General features: G+C 39.5%; 3 protein-coding genes across 5 annotated transcripts in view; 2 read left to right on the forward strand and 1 right to left on the reverse strand.

Annotated features, from left to right (window-relative positions):
• Positions 1-17,530, reverse strand: part of LOC146427326 (uncharacterized) — a 98,597-nt gene that overhangs the window by 21,653 nt on the left and 59,414 nt on the right. The window lies entirely within an intron of this gene.
• LOC146427327 (uncharacterized) overlaps positions 1-17,530 on the forward strand; it is a 98,991-nt gene that overhangs the window by 17,957 nt on the left and 63,504 nt on the right. The gene's annotated exons all lie outside the window — the stretch shown is intronic.
• Positions 4,609-4,993, forward strand: LOC146427330 (scale keratin-like). The gene has a single exon (XM_085082160.1). The coding sequence runs from the start codon at positions 4,609-4,611 to the stop codon at positions 4,972-4,974; it is 366 nt and encodes a 121-aa protein (XP_084938286.1). The 3' UTR covers positions 4,975-4,993.

Below are 17,530 nucleotides of genomic sequence, written 5' to 3' on the forward strand. Positions count from 1 at the left end.
GGGGATCAAACCCAACTCAACCTCGACGACCTCAAATCTCTTTCCCAACCGCAATAATTCCTCAGTTTCGAGGAGGGACTTTTTGGGATTCCCACCAACCTCCCGTCAACCGCGTTCATCACGCCCAGGTCGCCCCGCGGGTGGCGAAAGAGATTTTTTTTTGCTCAACGTTTTGAGTTTATTTTACGTTTTACGAGTCGGTTGGGGTGTCTGACGCGGCGCGAAACGCAGATTACAGCCCCGGAGGTTTCCTTTCATCTCGGCGGTGAGTTGGTGGAGGTTCGCGCCTGGCGAGGTTCCCGTGAGGTTTCGGGATGACAACGCGGATTTCGTTCCTTCGCCTCTCGTTAGCTGGGGTAATTAGGCTGCCTCGAGTCTTAATCATCGTTTTTATCTGCTTGGAGGTGCAAGGTTTTTGGTTTTGCCTTATTCACGCGTGGTAGATTAAAATATTTTAAAATTTTTTTATTTTTATTTTTTTATTTTTTATATTTTTATATATTTTTATATTCTATATTTTTATATTTTATATATTTTAATATTTTTATATTTTTATATATTTTATATTTTTCTATTTTTATTTTTCTATTTTTATATTTTTATATTTTTATATTTTTATATTTTATTTTTTATATATTTTTATATTTTTATATTTTTTATATTTTATATTTTTATATTTTTATATTTTTATATTTTTATAGTTTTATATTTTTATATTTTTATATTTTTATATTTTTATATTATTTATATTTTTATATTTTTATATTTTTATATTTTATATATTTTATATATTTTTAATATTTATATTTTTTAATAGTTTTTATTTTTATTTTTTATATATATATATTTTTTTTTTTTTTTTAAACTCGTTTTCTTCTGAAATCAGCGAGTTTTACACGGAGTTGGAATTCAGATTTGGATTCCAATTGATTCTCTAACTCAATCCTGCAGTTTTCAGTGGAAATATGAAATATTTTTTTAAAACCTCCAGGTTTTGTCTCTCATGCGTTCAGGCAGATTTTTGTGCTGCAAAAGAATTCAATTTTTGGACGAGGCCATCCTGCACTTTTCAGTGGAATTATAAAATTATAAAATTATTTTATAAAACTATAAAATAATAAAATTATAATTTTTTTTTTTTAAACCATCCAGATGCAGGTTTTGTCTCCAGGGTGTTCAGGCAGATTTTTGTGCTACAAGCAGAGAAAATGTGAATTAAAATATCTGCGCTGATAAAGAAACTCAGAGAAATAAATGAAAATTTAAATTTTACAAGAAAATCCACTGAAATTTTGAGGTGAGAAGCCAAGAGCTGAAGGGAACAGCAAAAGCTCACCTGGACAAATAATTTTTCAATTTTTTACCTTTTATTTTTAATAAGAATAAATATTATTATTAATAATAAGAATTAATAAGAATAAATTTTTACCTTTTATTCTTTAATAAAAATAAAAATTTTAAAAATTGTTTTTAATTTTTTAAGAATATTTTTAATATTTCTTTTCAATAAGAATATTTTTAATTTTGAAATGAAAATTTAATTCCAATCACGTTTCAAAAACGCTGGGCTGTCAGAACACAACCACCTATTTATATCGCAATAATAAATTGTTAAGGAGGGTTTGGGAAGCGTTTAAAAACACACCCAAAAAAAAAATATTGGGACACCCAAAAAAAAATATTGGGACACCCAAAAAAAAATATTGGGACACCCAAAAAAAAATATTGGGACACCCAAAAAAAATATTGGGACACCTTCTGGGGGAAAATTATTCCTGTAATCACTTCTGGAGGAATTATTCCTATAATCTCCTGGGGAATTCCCAAAATTTGGGGGAAAAAAACTCCCAGTTTTGGCATAGAAATGTGTTTATTTTACATTTTTTGGGGTGGTTTTGACCTTTTCTCCACCCAGAATTTGGAAAACTCTGATTCAAACCCTATTTTAGGTTCGAATAACTAAAATATTGCGTTTTCAAAAAAAATCGGGTATTTCCCAATCCCGGCAGCCAAACCCAAAAATCCACAAAAACCTTTTGGATTCCTTCCACCTCTCCAAGCTCTCCACCCCAAAATCTGCCGTCAGGAGCGACAAGAAATCCAAAACCCCAAATCCCCAAAAAACCCAAATCCCCAAACCCAACCCTGTCCCCAACACCAGATTTTTACCTCCAATTAAACTCATCAGCTAATGAAGGAAATGCCCAATAATGGGAGTTTAATTCGCGCTCCTGGGCGGGACGGAAAATTCCGGCAAATCCCGGCTGGAATGTGCCGATGGTGCCGCGCCGAGATTTGGGGTGATTTCGTCACTTTGGGGTGATTTCGTCACTTCGGGGTGGATTTGGGGTTCGTATAAAACCGGCAGCTCCGCGGAGATTTGTCGCAATTCTCCTGTTCTCCTCCTCTCCAGAAGGTGAGTTTGATGATTTTCGTTCCTTTCCCAGCCTTGGAATTCCTTTGGGTTTTTTTATTATTTGATTATTCTGGTTTTTTTTGCTTTTTATTGTTATTTTTTATTGCTGTTCGCGACAATTAAAATAATTTTCCACCCTGTGTTTTTGCTTTTTTCTTCTTCTCATTCTTTAAATTTTTAATGTTCCTAATATCTCGGCAAATGTTTTACTTTCATTTTCCTAATATCTCGGCAAGTATTTTACTTTAATTTTCCTAATATCTCGGCAAATATTTTACTTTAATTTTCCTAATATCTTGGCAAATATTTTACTTTAATTTTCCTAACATCTCAGCAAATATTTTACTTTAATTTTCCTAATATCTCGGCAAATATTTTACTTTAATTTTCCTAATATCTCGGCAAGTATTTTACTTTAATTTTCCTAATATCTCGGCAAATGTTTTACTTTAATTTTCCTAATATCTCGGCAAATATTTTACTTTAATTTTCCTAATATCTCGGCAAATATTTTACTTTAATTTTCCTAATATCTCGGCAAATGTTTTACTTTCATTTTCCTAATATCTCGGCAAGTGTTTTACTTTAATTTTCCTAATATCTCGGCAAATATTTTACTTTAATTTTCCCAATATCTCGGCAACTATTTTACTTTAATTTTCCTAATATCTCGGCAAATGTTTTACTTTAATTTTCCTAATATCTCGGCAAATATTTTACTTTAATTTTCCCAATATCTTGGCAAATGTTTTACTTTAATTTTCCTAATATCTCGGCAAATATTTTACTTTAATTTTCCCAATATCTTGGCAAATGTTTTACTTTAATTTTCCTAACATCTCGGCAAATATTTTACTTTAATTTTCCTAATATCTCGGCAAATATTTACTTTAATTTTCCTAATATCTCGGCAAATATTTTACTTTAATTTTCCTAATATCTTGGCAAATATTAGGAGGGAAGCCCAAGGTTTGAGTAATTTTTTATTTAGGATTTTTTTTTTTTCCCACTGTAATTCATATTTGGCCATTCCTGGGCTGAGAGGAGAGTGAAAATGTAGGATGGCAAAAATTTTAAAATGCTGAATTTTTCTGCGTTTCAGTCGCTGACTGAATTGGGGAGATTGGGAGGAAAAGGGGAAGGAAAGGAGGAGGAAATGTGGGGTTGGAGCTGAGTTCTTGGTCCTGTCCTGTCCCATTCCATCTCCATCTCCATCCCATTTCATCTCCATCTCCACCTCCACCATCTCCATCTCCATCCCATCTCCATCATCTCCATCTCCACCTCCATCCCATCTCCATCTCATCTCCATCCCATCTCTATCCCATTCCATCTCCATCTCCATCATCTCCATCTCATCTCCATCTCCACCTCTATCTCCACCTCCATCATCTCCATCATCTCCATCTCATCTCCATCCCATTCCATCTCCACCTCCATCTCATCTCCATCTCCATCCCCATTGCCATCATCTCCTTCATCTCCATCATCTTCATCTCCATCTCCATCATCTCCATCTCTATCCCATCTCATCTCCATCTCCACCACCATCTCCATCCTATCTCCATCTCCATCTCCATCTCATCTCCATCCTATCTCCATCTCCATCTCCATCTCATCTCCATCTCCATCATCCCCATCATCTCCATCCCCATCATCTCCATCATCTCCATCCCATTCCATCTCCATCTCCATCCCTATTTCCATCATCTTCATCTCCATCCCATCTCCACCACCATCTCATCTCCACCTCCATCTCCACCTCCATCTCATCTCCATCCCCTCCCATCTCCACCTCCATCTCATCTCCATCTCCATCATCTCCTTCATCTCCATCATCTTCATCTCCATCTCCATCATCTCCATCTCCATCTCATCTCCATCTCCATCTCATCTCCATCTCCATCTCCATCCTCATCATCTACATCTCCATCAATCTCCATCATCTCCATCTCCATCCCATCTCCACCACCATCTCTATCCCATCTCCACCACCATCTCCATCCCATCTCCATCCTCATCATCTCCATCTCCATCTCCATCCCACCTCCCCCAACCCAACCCTTCTCCCCCACCCCAATCCCCCACATTCCCCAACTCCCCCAAACCTCCTTCCCCTTTCCCATAAATCCACAACTTTCACCATCATCTCCTCCTCTCCATTCCAGTCCCACCTCCACCTCTTCCCAGAAATGTCCTGCTACGACCTCTGCCCCACCGCCACGGCCATCTCCCGCCCTCAGCCGCTGGCCAACAGCTGCAACGAGCCGTGTGTCCGGCAGTGTCCCGACTCCACCGCGGTCATCCAGCCGCCCCCGGTGGTGGTCACCTTCCCCGGGCCCATCCTCAGCTCCTTCCCGCAGCAAGCCGTGGTGGGATCTGCCGGAGTTCCAGCTTTTGGTGGCTCCCTGGCTTACGGAGGTCTTTACGGACCCGCGGCATTCCCGGGATATTCCGGAATTCGCTCCGGATATGGGGTTTCGGCGTCGGGATCGTGCGGCGCCTCCTCGTCCCGCCGCTTCAGCCGCCTGTTCCGCGGCTCCTGCGGACCCTGCTGAGGACCTCCCAAAAATCCCAAATCCGCGAGGATGAGGAATTCCCGCCATCCCTCCGAATTCCCAGTTTTTCTCCTCCTTCCTGCTGGGGTTTGGAATTCCCGCAATCCCTCAGAATTCCCAACATTTCTCCTCCTTCCTGCCGGGGTTTGGAATTCCCGCAATCCCTCGGAATTCCCAATTTTTCTCCTCCTTCCCGCAGGGATTTGGAATTCCCTCAATCCCTCTGAATTCCCGATATTTCTCATTCCTGCCGGGGTTCGGAATTCCCTCAATCCCTCGGAATTCCCGATATTTTTCCTCCTTCCTACTGGGGTTTGGAATTCCTGCAATCCGTCAGAATTCCCAATATTTCTCCTCCTTCCTGCCGGGGTTTGGAATTCCCGCTGCCCTTCCGAATTCCCGATATTTCTCCTCCTTCCCGCTGGGATTTGGAATTCCCTCAATCCCTCTGAATTCCCAGTTTTTCTCCTCAGTCCTGCTGGGGTTCGGAATTCCCTCAATCCCTCCGAATTCCCGACATTTCTCCTCCTTCCTGCCGGGGTTTGGAATTCCCACAATCCCTCGGAATTCCCAATATTTCTCCTCCTTCCCGCTGGGATTCGGAATTCCCGCAATCCGTCAGAATTCCCGATATTTCTCCTCCTTCCTGCTGGGGTTTGGAATTCCTGCAATCCGTCAGAATTCCCAATATTTCTCCTCCTTCCTGCTGGGATTCGGAATTCCTGCCATCCCTCTGAATTCCCGATATTTTTCCTCCTTCCTACTGGGGTTTGGAATTCCTGCAATCCCTCGGAATTCCCGATATTTCTCCTCATTCCTGCCGGGATTCGGAATTCCCGCAATTCCCTCGGAATTCCCGATATTTCTCCTTCCTGCTGGGGTTTGGAATTCCCGCAATCCCTCGGAATTCCCGACATTTCTCCTCCTTCCCGCTGGGGTTCGGAATTCCCACATTCCCTCGGAATTCCCGATATTTCTCCTCCTTCCTGCTGGGGTTTGGAATTCCTGCCATCCGTCAGAATTCCCGATTTTTCTCCTCCTTCCCGCTGGGGTTCGGAATTCCCTCAATCCCTCCGAATTCCCGATATTTCTCCTCCTTCCCGCTGAGATTCAGAATTCCCGCAATCCCTCGGAATTCCCGATTTTTCTCCTCCTTCCCGCTGGGGTTCGGAATTCCCTCAATCCCTCTGAATTCCCGACATTTCTCCTCCTTCCCACTCAGCATCTCATTTTTCCCCCTCGCCGCCTCTTCCGGAATTCCCGATTTTTTGGACCCAACGCCGGAATTCCCGCGGATGTCACCCGGAATCCCAAATTTCCTCAGCTGCCCGGAGCAGGACTTTGCTCGGACATTCCCCGAAATCGTTGGGAAATGGATTTTCTGTGATCCCTGGCTTCGCAAAAAAAGGTGTTTCTGGTTCATTAAAACTTCGTTGCATCGCACTGCAGCCTCGTGGTTTCCCTTTTTCCCAGTTTTTCCCCCATTTTCCCCCTTTTTTCCCACATTTCCCCCATTTCCCCCCTTTTTTCCCAGTTTTTCACCAATTTTTCCCCCTTTTTTCCCACTTTTCCCCCATTTCCCCCCTTTTTTCCCAGTTTTTCACCAATTTTTTCCCCTTTTTTCCCAGTTTTTCCCCCATTTTTCCTCATTTTTACCCCTTTTCACCCATTTTCCCCCATTTTTTCCCAGTTTTTCACCCATTTTTCCCCTTTTTCCCCCTTTTTTCCCAGTTTTTCGCCCATTTTTCCCTTTTTCCCAGTTTTTCGCCCATTTTTCCCCTTTTTTCCCAGTTTTTCTCCCATTTTTCCCCATTTTTTCCCAGTTTTTCCCCCATTTTTCCCCATTTTTACCCCTTTTTCCCCCATTTTTTCTCTCCTTTTTTCCAGATTTTTCCCCCAGTTTCCTCTTTTTCCTCTTTTCCCCTTCATCCTGGTTGATTTTCCCCAAAGCTGCTCCCTGGATTTCTCCAGGGAAATTCTGGAGAAGCACAGCTCGATTTTCCAAAATTTTCCAAATTTTTCCATCATGAAACTCCTCAGGAGCAATTTTCCATCCTTTGAAGGTTAAAAAAATAAATTAAAATTACAGAATTCCGAAGTAATTAAGGTTGGAAAAGGCAGGATTTGCAGGACATGGGGAATTTAACAGGTTAAATAAAAATAAAAATAAAAATAAAAATAAAAATAAAAATAAAAATAAAAATATATGTTAAATAGAATAAATAATATAAATAAACATAATAAAATCATATAAATAGGAATATAAATAACAACATAAATATGTAAAATAGTTATTAGAGTATTTTATTAAACGAAGAGTGATGGAATCAAGGAATGATTGCTAAATATTGAATAAAGATTTTCCCCATTCAATAAAGATTTTGCCCATTAAATAGATATTTTACCAATTCTATAAAGATTTTCCCCATTAAATAAGGATTTTACCTATTAAATGAAGATTTTACCCATTCAATAAAAATTTTACCCATTAAATGAAGATTTTTACCCATTAAATGAAGATTTTAGCCAATAAATGAAGGTTTTTACCCATTAAATTAAGATTTTTATCCATTAAATTAAGATTTTATCCCTTCCATAAAGATTTTACCCATTAAGATTTTATCCATTCAATAAAGGTTTTATCCATTAAATAGATATTTTCCCTATTCAATCAGGATTTTCCCATTAAATTCAGATTTTCCCCAATAAATTCAGATTTTCCCCATTCAATCAGGATTTTCCCCACTAAATTAAGATTTTCCCCATTCAATGAGGATTTTTCCCATTCAATAAGTATTTTCCCATTAAATTCAAATTTTCCACACTCAATAACGATTCTCCCCATTCAATAACGATTTTCCCCATTAAATTCAGATTTTCCCCATTAAATAACAATTTTCCCATTAAATTCAGATTTTCCCCATTCAATAACGATTTTCCCCATTCAATCAGGATTTTCCCACTAAATTCAGATTTTCCCCATTCAATCAGGATTTCCCCCATTAAATTCAGATTTCCCCCACTAAATTCAGATTTCCCCATTAAATTCAGATTTTCCCCATTCAATAACGATTTTCCCCATTAAATTCAGATTTTCCCCATTAAATTCACATTTTCCCCATTCAATAAGGATTTTCCCCACTAAATTCAGATTTTCCCCATTCAGTAAGGATTTTCCCATTAAATAGATATTTTCCCCATTAAATCACGATTTTCCCCATTAAATTCACATTTTCCCCATTCAATCAGGATTTTCCCATTAAATTCAGATTTTCCCCATTAAATTCAGATTTTCCCCATTAAATTCAGATTTTCCCCATTAAATTCAGATTTTCCCCATTAAATTCAGATTTTCCCCATTCAGTAAGGATTTTTCCCATTCAATAAGAATTTCCCCATTAAATTCAGATTTTCCTCATTCAATAATAATTTCCCCCACTAAATTCAGATTTCCCCCACTCAATAAACATTCACTAAAAACCCGAAATCCACCAGCAGATATTTAATTATCCCCAAGATCTCGCCGAGCGACTCCGGGCGGAGCTAACGAGCCATCGCTGATTACATCTTAATTAACTCCACAATTAATTTCCTCAGCTCTGGGAAGCGCGAGGGCGCAGTGACCTCTGGGGTTCGGCGTGAGGAATTGGGAATTTTCCTCTCGGGAAATTTTGGGAATTCCCTGGGCGGTTGGAAGATAAATCAAGGCTGATGGTGAAAAATATAAATTGAATTTTTCTGCCCCAATTTCTGCGGAAATGTCCCAATTGGAAACATCCCAGCGCCGGAAAATTCCATTTTTTTTGGCTCAAATTGGCTCCAAATTTAAGAATCAAAATTCCTTCCAGAGGAGGGTAGAGGGAGATGGAAAAATGAGGAGAAAAAATCTGAATTTGGAGCGAATTTCTGATTGTTTTTGAGAGTTTTTTTGTCTTCCGAGCTCGAGGAGAACTGAGGAATTAAAGGTTAAAAAATTGTCTTTTGGGGTTTTATAGAACCCGAAAATAATAATAATAATAATAATAATAATAATAATAATAATAATAATAATAATTTTATTTTATATATTTTATTTATTTTATATATTTTATATATTTTATTTATTTTATATATTTTATTTATTTTATTTATTTTATTTATTTTATTTATTTTATTTATTATAGGGACCTTAAATATCTTGAATTTATAAGCAGAGATTTCTTCCCCAACCCCAAATTGCTCCAACCTGCCCATTTCATTTAATTTACTTAATTCGAATAAATTAATTTAATTAATTTAATTAAATCACAGAATTCCTTCAAAAAAATTTTATTTCCAGTTAAAAAAATCCCATTTGGAATTTCCCAGGGAAAGTTTTCCACCGCGGATCATTCCAGGATATTTAAAAATTATTTTTAAAACCAAAAAATATTTTTTTTTTTTGGTGGGGATGGAATTAAATGGCAGCTGTTGGGACAGAAATTTGATTTGATTGTTTGATTTTCCTCGGGAATAATAAACATCCTGTGGGGGAAAAATCCGGATGGGATTGGAAAAATTGCAAAAAAATCTTTTTAAAAACCACAGAAAAAACCCCAAAATTATGGATAAAAACCACAGAAAAACCCCGAAAATTATGGATTAAAACCACAGAAAACCCCCCAAAATTATGGATAAAACCCCTAAAATTATGGATAAAAAAACACTGAAAAATCCCAAAATTATGGATAAAAACCACAGAAAAAAACCCCAAAATTATGGATAAAAACCACAGAAAAAAACCCAAAATTACGGATAAAGAACACAAAAAAATCCCAAAATTATGGGTAAAAACCACAGAAAAAAACCCCAAAATTACGGATAAAGAACACAAAAAAATCCCAAAATTATGGATAAAAAACACAGAAAAACCCCAAATTAGGGATAAAAACCACAGAAAAACCCCAAAATTATGGATAAAAACCACAGAAAAAAACCCCAAAATTATGAAAAAACCCCTAAAATTATGGGTTAAAAACACAGAAAAAACCCCAAAATTATGGATAAAAAACACAGAAAAATCCCAAAATTATGGATAAAAACAACAGAAAAAAACCCAGAAAATTATGGATAAAACCCCTAAAATTATGGATAAAAAACACAGAAAATCCAAAAATTATGGATTAAAACACAGAAAACTCCCAAAATTATGGATAAAAACCACACAAAAATCCCAAAATTAAGGATAAAAACCACAGAATAAAACCCCAAAATTATGGATAAAACCCCTAAAATTATGGGTAAAAAAACCCAGAAAAATCCCAAAATTATGGATAAAAACCACAGAAAAAACCCCAAAATTATGGATAAAACCATAGAAAAAAACCCCAAAATTATGGATTAAAAACACAGAAAACCCCCAAAATTATGGATAAAACCCCTAAAATTATGGATAAAAAACACAGAAAAATCCCAAATTTATGGATAAAAACCACAGGAAACTCCCAAAATTAAGGATAAAAACCACAGAAAACCCCGAAAATTATGGATAAAAACACAGAAAATCCCCAAAATTACGGATTAAAACCACAGAAAAATCCCAAAATTATGGATAAAAAACACAGAAAAAACCCCTAAAATTACGGATAAAAACACAGAAAAACACCAAAATTAAGGATAAAATCCACAGAAAAACCCCAAAACTATGGATAAAAACCACAGAAAACCCCGAAAATTATGGATAAAAACAACAGAAAAAATCCCAAAATTATGGATAAAAAACACAGAAAAATGGATAAAAAACACACAAAAAACCCTAAAATTATGGATAAAAACACAGAAAAATCCCAAAATTGTGGATAAAACCACAGAAAAAAACCCCAAAATTATGGATTAAAAACACAGAAAAAACCAGAAAATTATGGATAAAAACCACAGGAAAAAAACACAAAAATATGGATAAAAACCCTAAAATTATGGATAAAAAAACACTGGAAATCCCGAAAATTATGGATAAAAACCACAGAAAAAACCCTAAAATTATGGATAAAAACACAGAAAAAAACCCCCAAAATTATGGATAAAAACCACAGAAAATCCCAAAATTATGGATAAAAACCACCGAAAAAAACCCCAAAATTATGGATAAAAAACACAGAAAACTCCCAAAATTATGGATAAAAACACAGAAAATCCCCAAAATTATGGATAAAAAACACAGGAAACCTCAAAATTATGGATAAAACCCCTAAAATTATGGATAAAAAAACACTGAAAAACCCCAAAACTATTGATAAAAACCACAGAAACTCCCAAAATTATGGATAAAACCACAGAAAAAAACCCCAAAATTATGGATAAAAACCACAGAAAAACCCCAAAACTATGGATAAAACCCCTAAAATTATGGGTAAAAAACACAGAAAACCCCAAAATTATAGATAAAAACAGCAGAAAAAATCCCAAAATTATGGATAAAAAACACAGAAAAATGGATAAAAAACACAGAAAAACCCCTAAAATTATGGATAAAACCACAGAAAAACCCCAAAATTACAGATAAAAACCACAGAAAACGCAGAATTTCGATGCTGAATGGTTTAATGAGAAAGGAGGAAGGAAAACATCACAGCGGGAATGGAAAATTTGGGGGAAAATATCGCCAGAGCGAGGAAAGAACTCCTGGTTGGTTGATTTTTTTATTATTTTTTATTTTTTATTTCTCCTTTTCCCGGGAATTTGACAAAACCTCATCCCGATTTCAGCCAACTAGGGATGGTGGGTGGGATGGTTTTGAGGTTGGAATTAGCAGGAAAAGGAAAAATCAGGAAAATAAAGGGAATTTACACAGAATTTGGGGCTGAAAAGCAGGAGCAGCTTGGGGAAAAAAAATCAGAAATTAAAGGGAATTCACAGAGAATTTGGGGCTGAAAAGTAGGAGCTGCGGGGGGGAAAAATCAGGAAAATAAAGGGAATTCATATAGAATTTGGGGCTGAAGATGGTCCGGGAATTTTTGGGATTTTTGGGAACTTCGCTCCAGGAATTACAGGAATTTTTGGGAGATCTTCGCCGAGGATTACAGGATTTTTTGGGAAATCCTCGCAGGGAATTGCAGGAATTTTTGGGAGCTCCGCCCCGGGAATTTTTGGGATTTTTGGGAAATCCTCGCTGGGAATTGCAGGAATTTTCGGGAACTTCGCGCCGGGAATTGCAGGAATTTTTGGAAGCTCCTCGCCGGGAATTGCAGGGGTTTTGGGAACTCCGCGCAGGGAATTTTTGGGCTTTTCGGGAAATCCTCGCTGGGAATTGCAGGAATTTTTGGGAACTTCTCGCTGGGAATTGCAGGGATTTTTGGGAACTTCGCTCCGGGAATTGCAGGGATTTTCGGGAACTCTACTTCGGGAATTGCAGGAATTTTTGGGAACTCTTCACAGGGAATTGGAGGAATTTTCGGGAACTCCTCGCTGGGAATTGCAGGAATTTTCGGGAACTTCGCTCCGGGATTTGCAGAAATTTTTAGGAAATCCTCACCGGGAATTGCAGGAATTTTTGGGATCTTCGCTCCGGGATTTGCAGGAATTTTTCAGAACTCCACGCTGGGAATTTTTTGAATTTTCGGGAACTTCTCGCTGGGAATTGCAGGAATTTTTGGGAACTCCGCGCTGGGAGTTACAATAATTTTCGGGAACTTCTCGCTGGGAATTACAGGAATTTTCGGAAACTTCACTCCGGGAATTGCAGGAATTTTTGGGACCTCTTCGCCGGGAATTTTTGGGAACTTTGCTCTGGGAATTGCAGGAATTTTCGGAAACTCCGCTCCAGGAATTCCCGGAATTTCCCTCAGCTCCTCTTCCTCCCCACCCCTGGCTCTCACCAAGGCCCGCAGCTCCCAAACCTCGACCCGCAGGACGAGTCAGACCTCCGGAAACTGCAGGAATTGGAATTATTCTTCCCGACGGAATTCCCGAATCCCAGGAACCCGCCGGGCGCCGAGGAGCTCACGATGCTCTCCTGGGGACAGGAGGACAGGATCGGCCCCGGGAAGGTGACAACGACGGGCGGAGGGTGGATGATGGCTCGGGAGTCGCCGCAGGAGGTGACACAGGGCTGGTTCCAGGCGCTGGCCAGCGGTTGGGGACAGGTGACCTCGCGGAGAGCCAGGCAGCGGGAGCTGGAGGGAAACATCTCCGGCAGGTCTGGAATGTTCGATCGCCAAAAGCTGGGCTTGGGGGAGGAGGTGGAGAGGAGAAAGATCAAAATGAGGCTCAAAATTGAGGTTTTTTTCCACCTTCTGGCTCAAAATTGAGGTTTTTTTCCCACTTTCTGGCTCAAAATTGAGGGTTTTTTCCCCACTTTCTCCTTCCCTTCTGGCTCAAAATTCAGTTTTTTTCCCCACTTTCTCCTTCCCTTCTGGCTCAAAATTGAGGGGTTTTCCCACTTTCTGGGAAAATTGAGGTTTTTTTTCCCACCTTCTGGCTCAAAATTCAGGGTTTTTCCCCACTTCTCCTTCCCTTCTGGCTCAAAATTGAGGTTTTTTCTCACGTTCTGGCTCAAAAATGAGGTTTTTTTCCCACTTTCTGGCTCAAAAATGAGGTTTTTTTACCCATTCTCCTGCCCGTCTGGCTTAAAATTGAGTTTTTTCCCCACCTTCTGGCTCAAAATTCAGGTTTTTTCCCCACTTTCTCCCGCCCTTCTGGCTCAAAATTGAGGTTTTTTCCCACCTTCTGGCTCAAAATTGAGGTGTTTTTCCCACATTCTCCTTCCCTTCTGGCTCAAAATTCAGGGTTTTTTCCCCAATTTCTCCTGCTCTTCTGGCTCAAAATTCAGTTTTTTTCCCATTCTCCTGTTCTTCTGGCTCAAAACTGAGTTTTTTTCCCACCTTCTGGCTCAAAATTGAGGTTTTTTCCCACCTTCTCCTGCCCTCCTCTCCCGTTCCTCCCGACTCTTAATTAAGGACCAATTAGCACAAAAACCCCTTAATTAACAACACAATAATTTCATGTTTGGCCTCAGGTTGTCCCATTTCTCCTTCCCTCCGTTTCTTTTACAATCTGACTTTATGGGAAAATGGATTTATTTTATAATAAAATTCGGTTTTTGTTTCCCAGTTCTCCCGTTTTTCCCGACTGATAATTAAGGACCAATTAGCGCAAAAACCCTTAATTAACAACACAATAATTCCGGTTTTGGCTGGGAAGGGAGCAGGAGGAGTTAAAATTCCCTCCTGGACACCTCCAGCCATGGGAATTCAAACCTTCCCGAGGATTTTCCCTTTTCCAGCAGGAATTTCCCCAAATTCCCACCTGGCAGATCCCAAAATTCCCCCTTTGCTCCGGGATGAGCTCCCCCAGGATCCCAAAAAAAAATCCGCAAAAAAATCCCCCAAAAATATCACCAAAAAATCCCCCAAAAATCCCCAAAAAATCCCAAAAATATCCCCCAAAAATCCCCCAAAAATCCCCAAAAAATCCCCAAAAAATCCCCCAAAAAATCCCCCAAGAAATTCCTCCCAAAATCCCAAAAAAATCCCAAAAATCCCCCAAAAATCCCCAAAAAATAAAAAAAAAAATCGCCAAAAAATCCCCCAAAAATCCCCCAAAGTCCCCAAAGTCCCCCAAAAATCCCCAAAAAATCTCCAAAAAAATCCCTCAAAACCCCCCAAAAATCCAAAAAAATCCCCCAAAAAATCTCCAAAAAATCCCCAAATCCCTGAGACTGGGAAAGAATCCCAAGGAGATCCAAGTCTGAGCTTTGATGGATCAACATCACCAATCCCAAATCCCAGCAATTCCCTCCTGGACACCTCCAGCCATGGGAATCCAAACCTTCCCGAGGATTTTCCCTTTTCCAGCAGGAATTTCCCCAAATTCCCACCTGGCAGATCCCGAAATTCCCATTTTTTCTGGGATGAGCTCCTCCAGCTCCCTCGGCATTCTCCATTCCCTTCTCCTGCTGGAAAATTCCCGGGAAAATCCCGATTTTCCCACTTCCCAGCCCTCGTTCCGTGAGGATCCCAAAATCCCTGGACATTCCCATTCCCATTCCCACTGGACACCCAAACCTCCCCTCGAGGAGAAAATTCCCATTTTCCCCAAGCAAAGCTCAGATCAGATCCCAACAATTCCAGGAACAATTCCACAGAAAAACCCCAAAATTATGGATAAAAACCACAGAAAAACCCCAAAATTAGGGATAAAAACCACAGAAAAACCCCAAAATTAGGGATAAAAACCACAGAAAAACCCCAAAATTAGGGACAATTCCAGGAACAATTCCAGGAACAATTCCACAGAAAAACCCCAAAATTACGAATAAAACCCACCGAAAAACCCCAAAATTACCCATAGAAACCGCCGAAAAACCCCAAAATTACGGATAAAAACCACAGAAAAACCCCAAAATTCCAGAAAATTCCAGGAACAATTCCAGGAAAAATTCCACAGAAATACCTCAAAATTACAGATAAAAACCACAGAAAAACCCCAAAATTACCCATAGAAACCACAGAAAAACCCCAAAATTCGGGACAATTCCAGGAATAATCCCAGGAACAATTCCAGGAAAAATCCCAGGAAAAATTCCAGGAAAAATTCCACAGAAAACCCCCAAAATTCCGGACAAAAACCACAGAAAAACCCCAAAATCATGGACAATTCCAGGAACAATTCCAGGAACAATTCCACAGAAAAACCCCAAAATTACAGATAAAAACCACAGAAAAACCCCAAAATTACCCATAGAAACCGCCGAAAAACCCCAAAATTACGGATAAAAACCACAGAAAAACCCCAAAATTCCAGAAAATTCCAGGAACAATTCCAGGAACAATTCCACAGAAAAACCCCAAAATTACAGAAAAAACTCACAGAAAACCCCCAAATTATGGATAAAAACCACAGAAAAACCCCAAAATTCGGGACAATTCCAGGGACAATCCCAGGAACAATTCCACAGAAAAACCCCAAAAATACAGATAAAAACCACAGAAAAACCCCAAAATTACCCATAGAAACCACAGAAAAACCCCCAAATTACAAATAAAAACCACAGAAAAACCCCCAAATTATGGATAAAAACCACAGAAAAACCCCCAAATTCCAGACAATTCCAGGAACAATCCCAGGAAAAATCCCAGGAAAAATTCCACAGAAATACCTCAAAATTACGGAAAAAACCCACAGAAAAACCCCCAAATTATGGATAAAAACCACAGAAAACCCCCCAAATTAGGGACAATACCAGGAACAATCCCACAGAAAAACCCCAAAATTACGGATAAAAACCACAGAAAAACCCCAAAATTTGGGGCAATCCCAGGAACAATTCCAGGAACAATTCCAGGAACAATCCCAGGAAAAATTTCACAGAAATACCTCAAAATTACGGATAAAAACCACAGAAAAACCTCAAAATTACCCATAGAAACCACAGAAAAACCCCAAAATTACAGAAAAAACCCACAGGAAAACCCCAAAATTACAGAAAAAACCCACAGGAAAACCCCAAAATTATGGATAAAAACCACAGAAAAACCCCAAAATTACAGAGAAAAACCCCCAAATTCCGGACAATCCCAGGAACAATTCCAGGATCAACCCCAGGAACACCCCCAAGCCCAGCCTCACCCCCGCGGAGCTCGGAGAGACACTCAGGAGGATCTCTTGGCTCAGCTCAGCCCCGAGAGGGTTTTTATCCCATTTCTTGGGCAATCGGCTGGAGTTGAAACCTCCCCGAGGGATGAATGAGCCGAAAAAAATTCCCTCCGCCTGTCAGCGCCCCAGATCAAGTCATGATTCGGCTCAGCAATTATTAATTAACGTTGTTGTTATTACACCGGCGGCGTTACTCAGGCCGAGTAATGATTTTTTTTTAAAAATAAATTAAATTATCGTTGTTTTTTTTCCTGCTCCCGGGATTGCCTCACGGGCTGCTGAGGGTTGATCCGCGGGCAGGAGGTGCTGACGCGGCTGCGATCCCAACCCACTTTTCCCGGGAAAAAAGGGAATTGTGCAATTTGTCCGCTCGGTTGCCCCACAGGCGTTCCTGGGGCTGGGATGGGGAGCGTTCCGGTGGAATTTGGGGTTGGGAAGGGTTCGTTCCCATCCTCCTGGGCGAGGAACGGAGGGGATTTTCCAGGAGAAATCCATGTCCAGGTGGAGGGAATTTTCCAAGAGAAATCCATGTCCAGGTGGAGTTTTTCAGAAGAAATCCATGTCCAGGTGGAAATCCATATCCATGTGGAGGGAATTTTCCATGGGAAATCCATGTCCAGGTGGAGGGAATTTTCCACAGGAAATCCATGTCCAGGTGGAATTTTCCAGGTGGAAATCTATGTCCAGGTGGAGGGAATTTTCCAGGAGAAATCCATGTCCAGGTGGAGGGAGATTTCCAGGAGAAATCCATGTCCAGGTGGAAATCCATATCCATGTCCAGATGGAGATTTCCAGGAGAAATCCATTTCCAGGTGGAGGGGATTTTCCAGGAGAAATCCGTGTCCAGGTGGAGATTTCCAGGAGAAATCCCTGTCCATGTGGAGGGAATTTTCATGTAGAAATCCATGTCCATGTGGAGGGAATTTTCCGGGAGAAATCCATGTCC

Source organism: Lichenostomus cassidix, chromosome 25 (assembly GCF_008360975.1).
Source record: "Lichenostomus cassidix isolate B80296 chromosome 25, HeHo_3.0, whole genome shotgun sequence".
NCBI classification, from domain to species: Eukaryota; Metazoa; Chordata; class Aves; order Passeriformes; family Meliphagidae; genus Lichenostomus; species Lichenostomus cassidix.

Coding starts and splice junctions, on each gene's coding strand:
- LOC146427330 (XM_085082160.1), top strand. CDS start 4,609: ATGTCCTGCTACGACCTCTGCCCCACCGCCACGGCCATCTCCCGCCCT.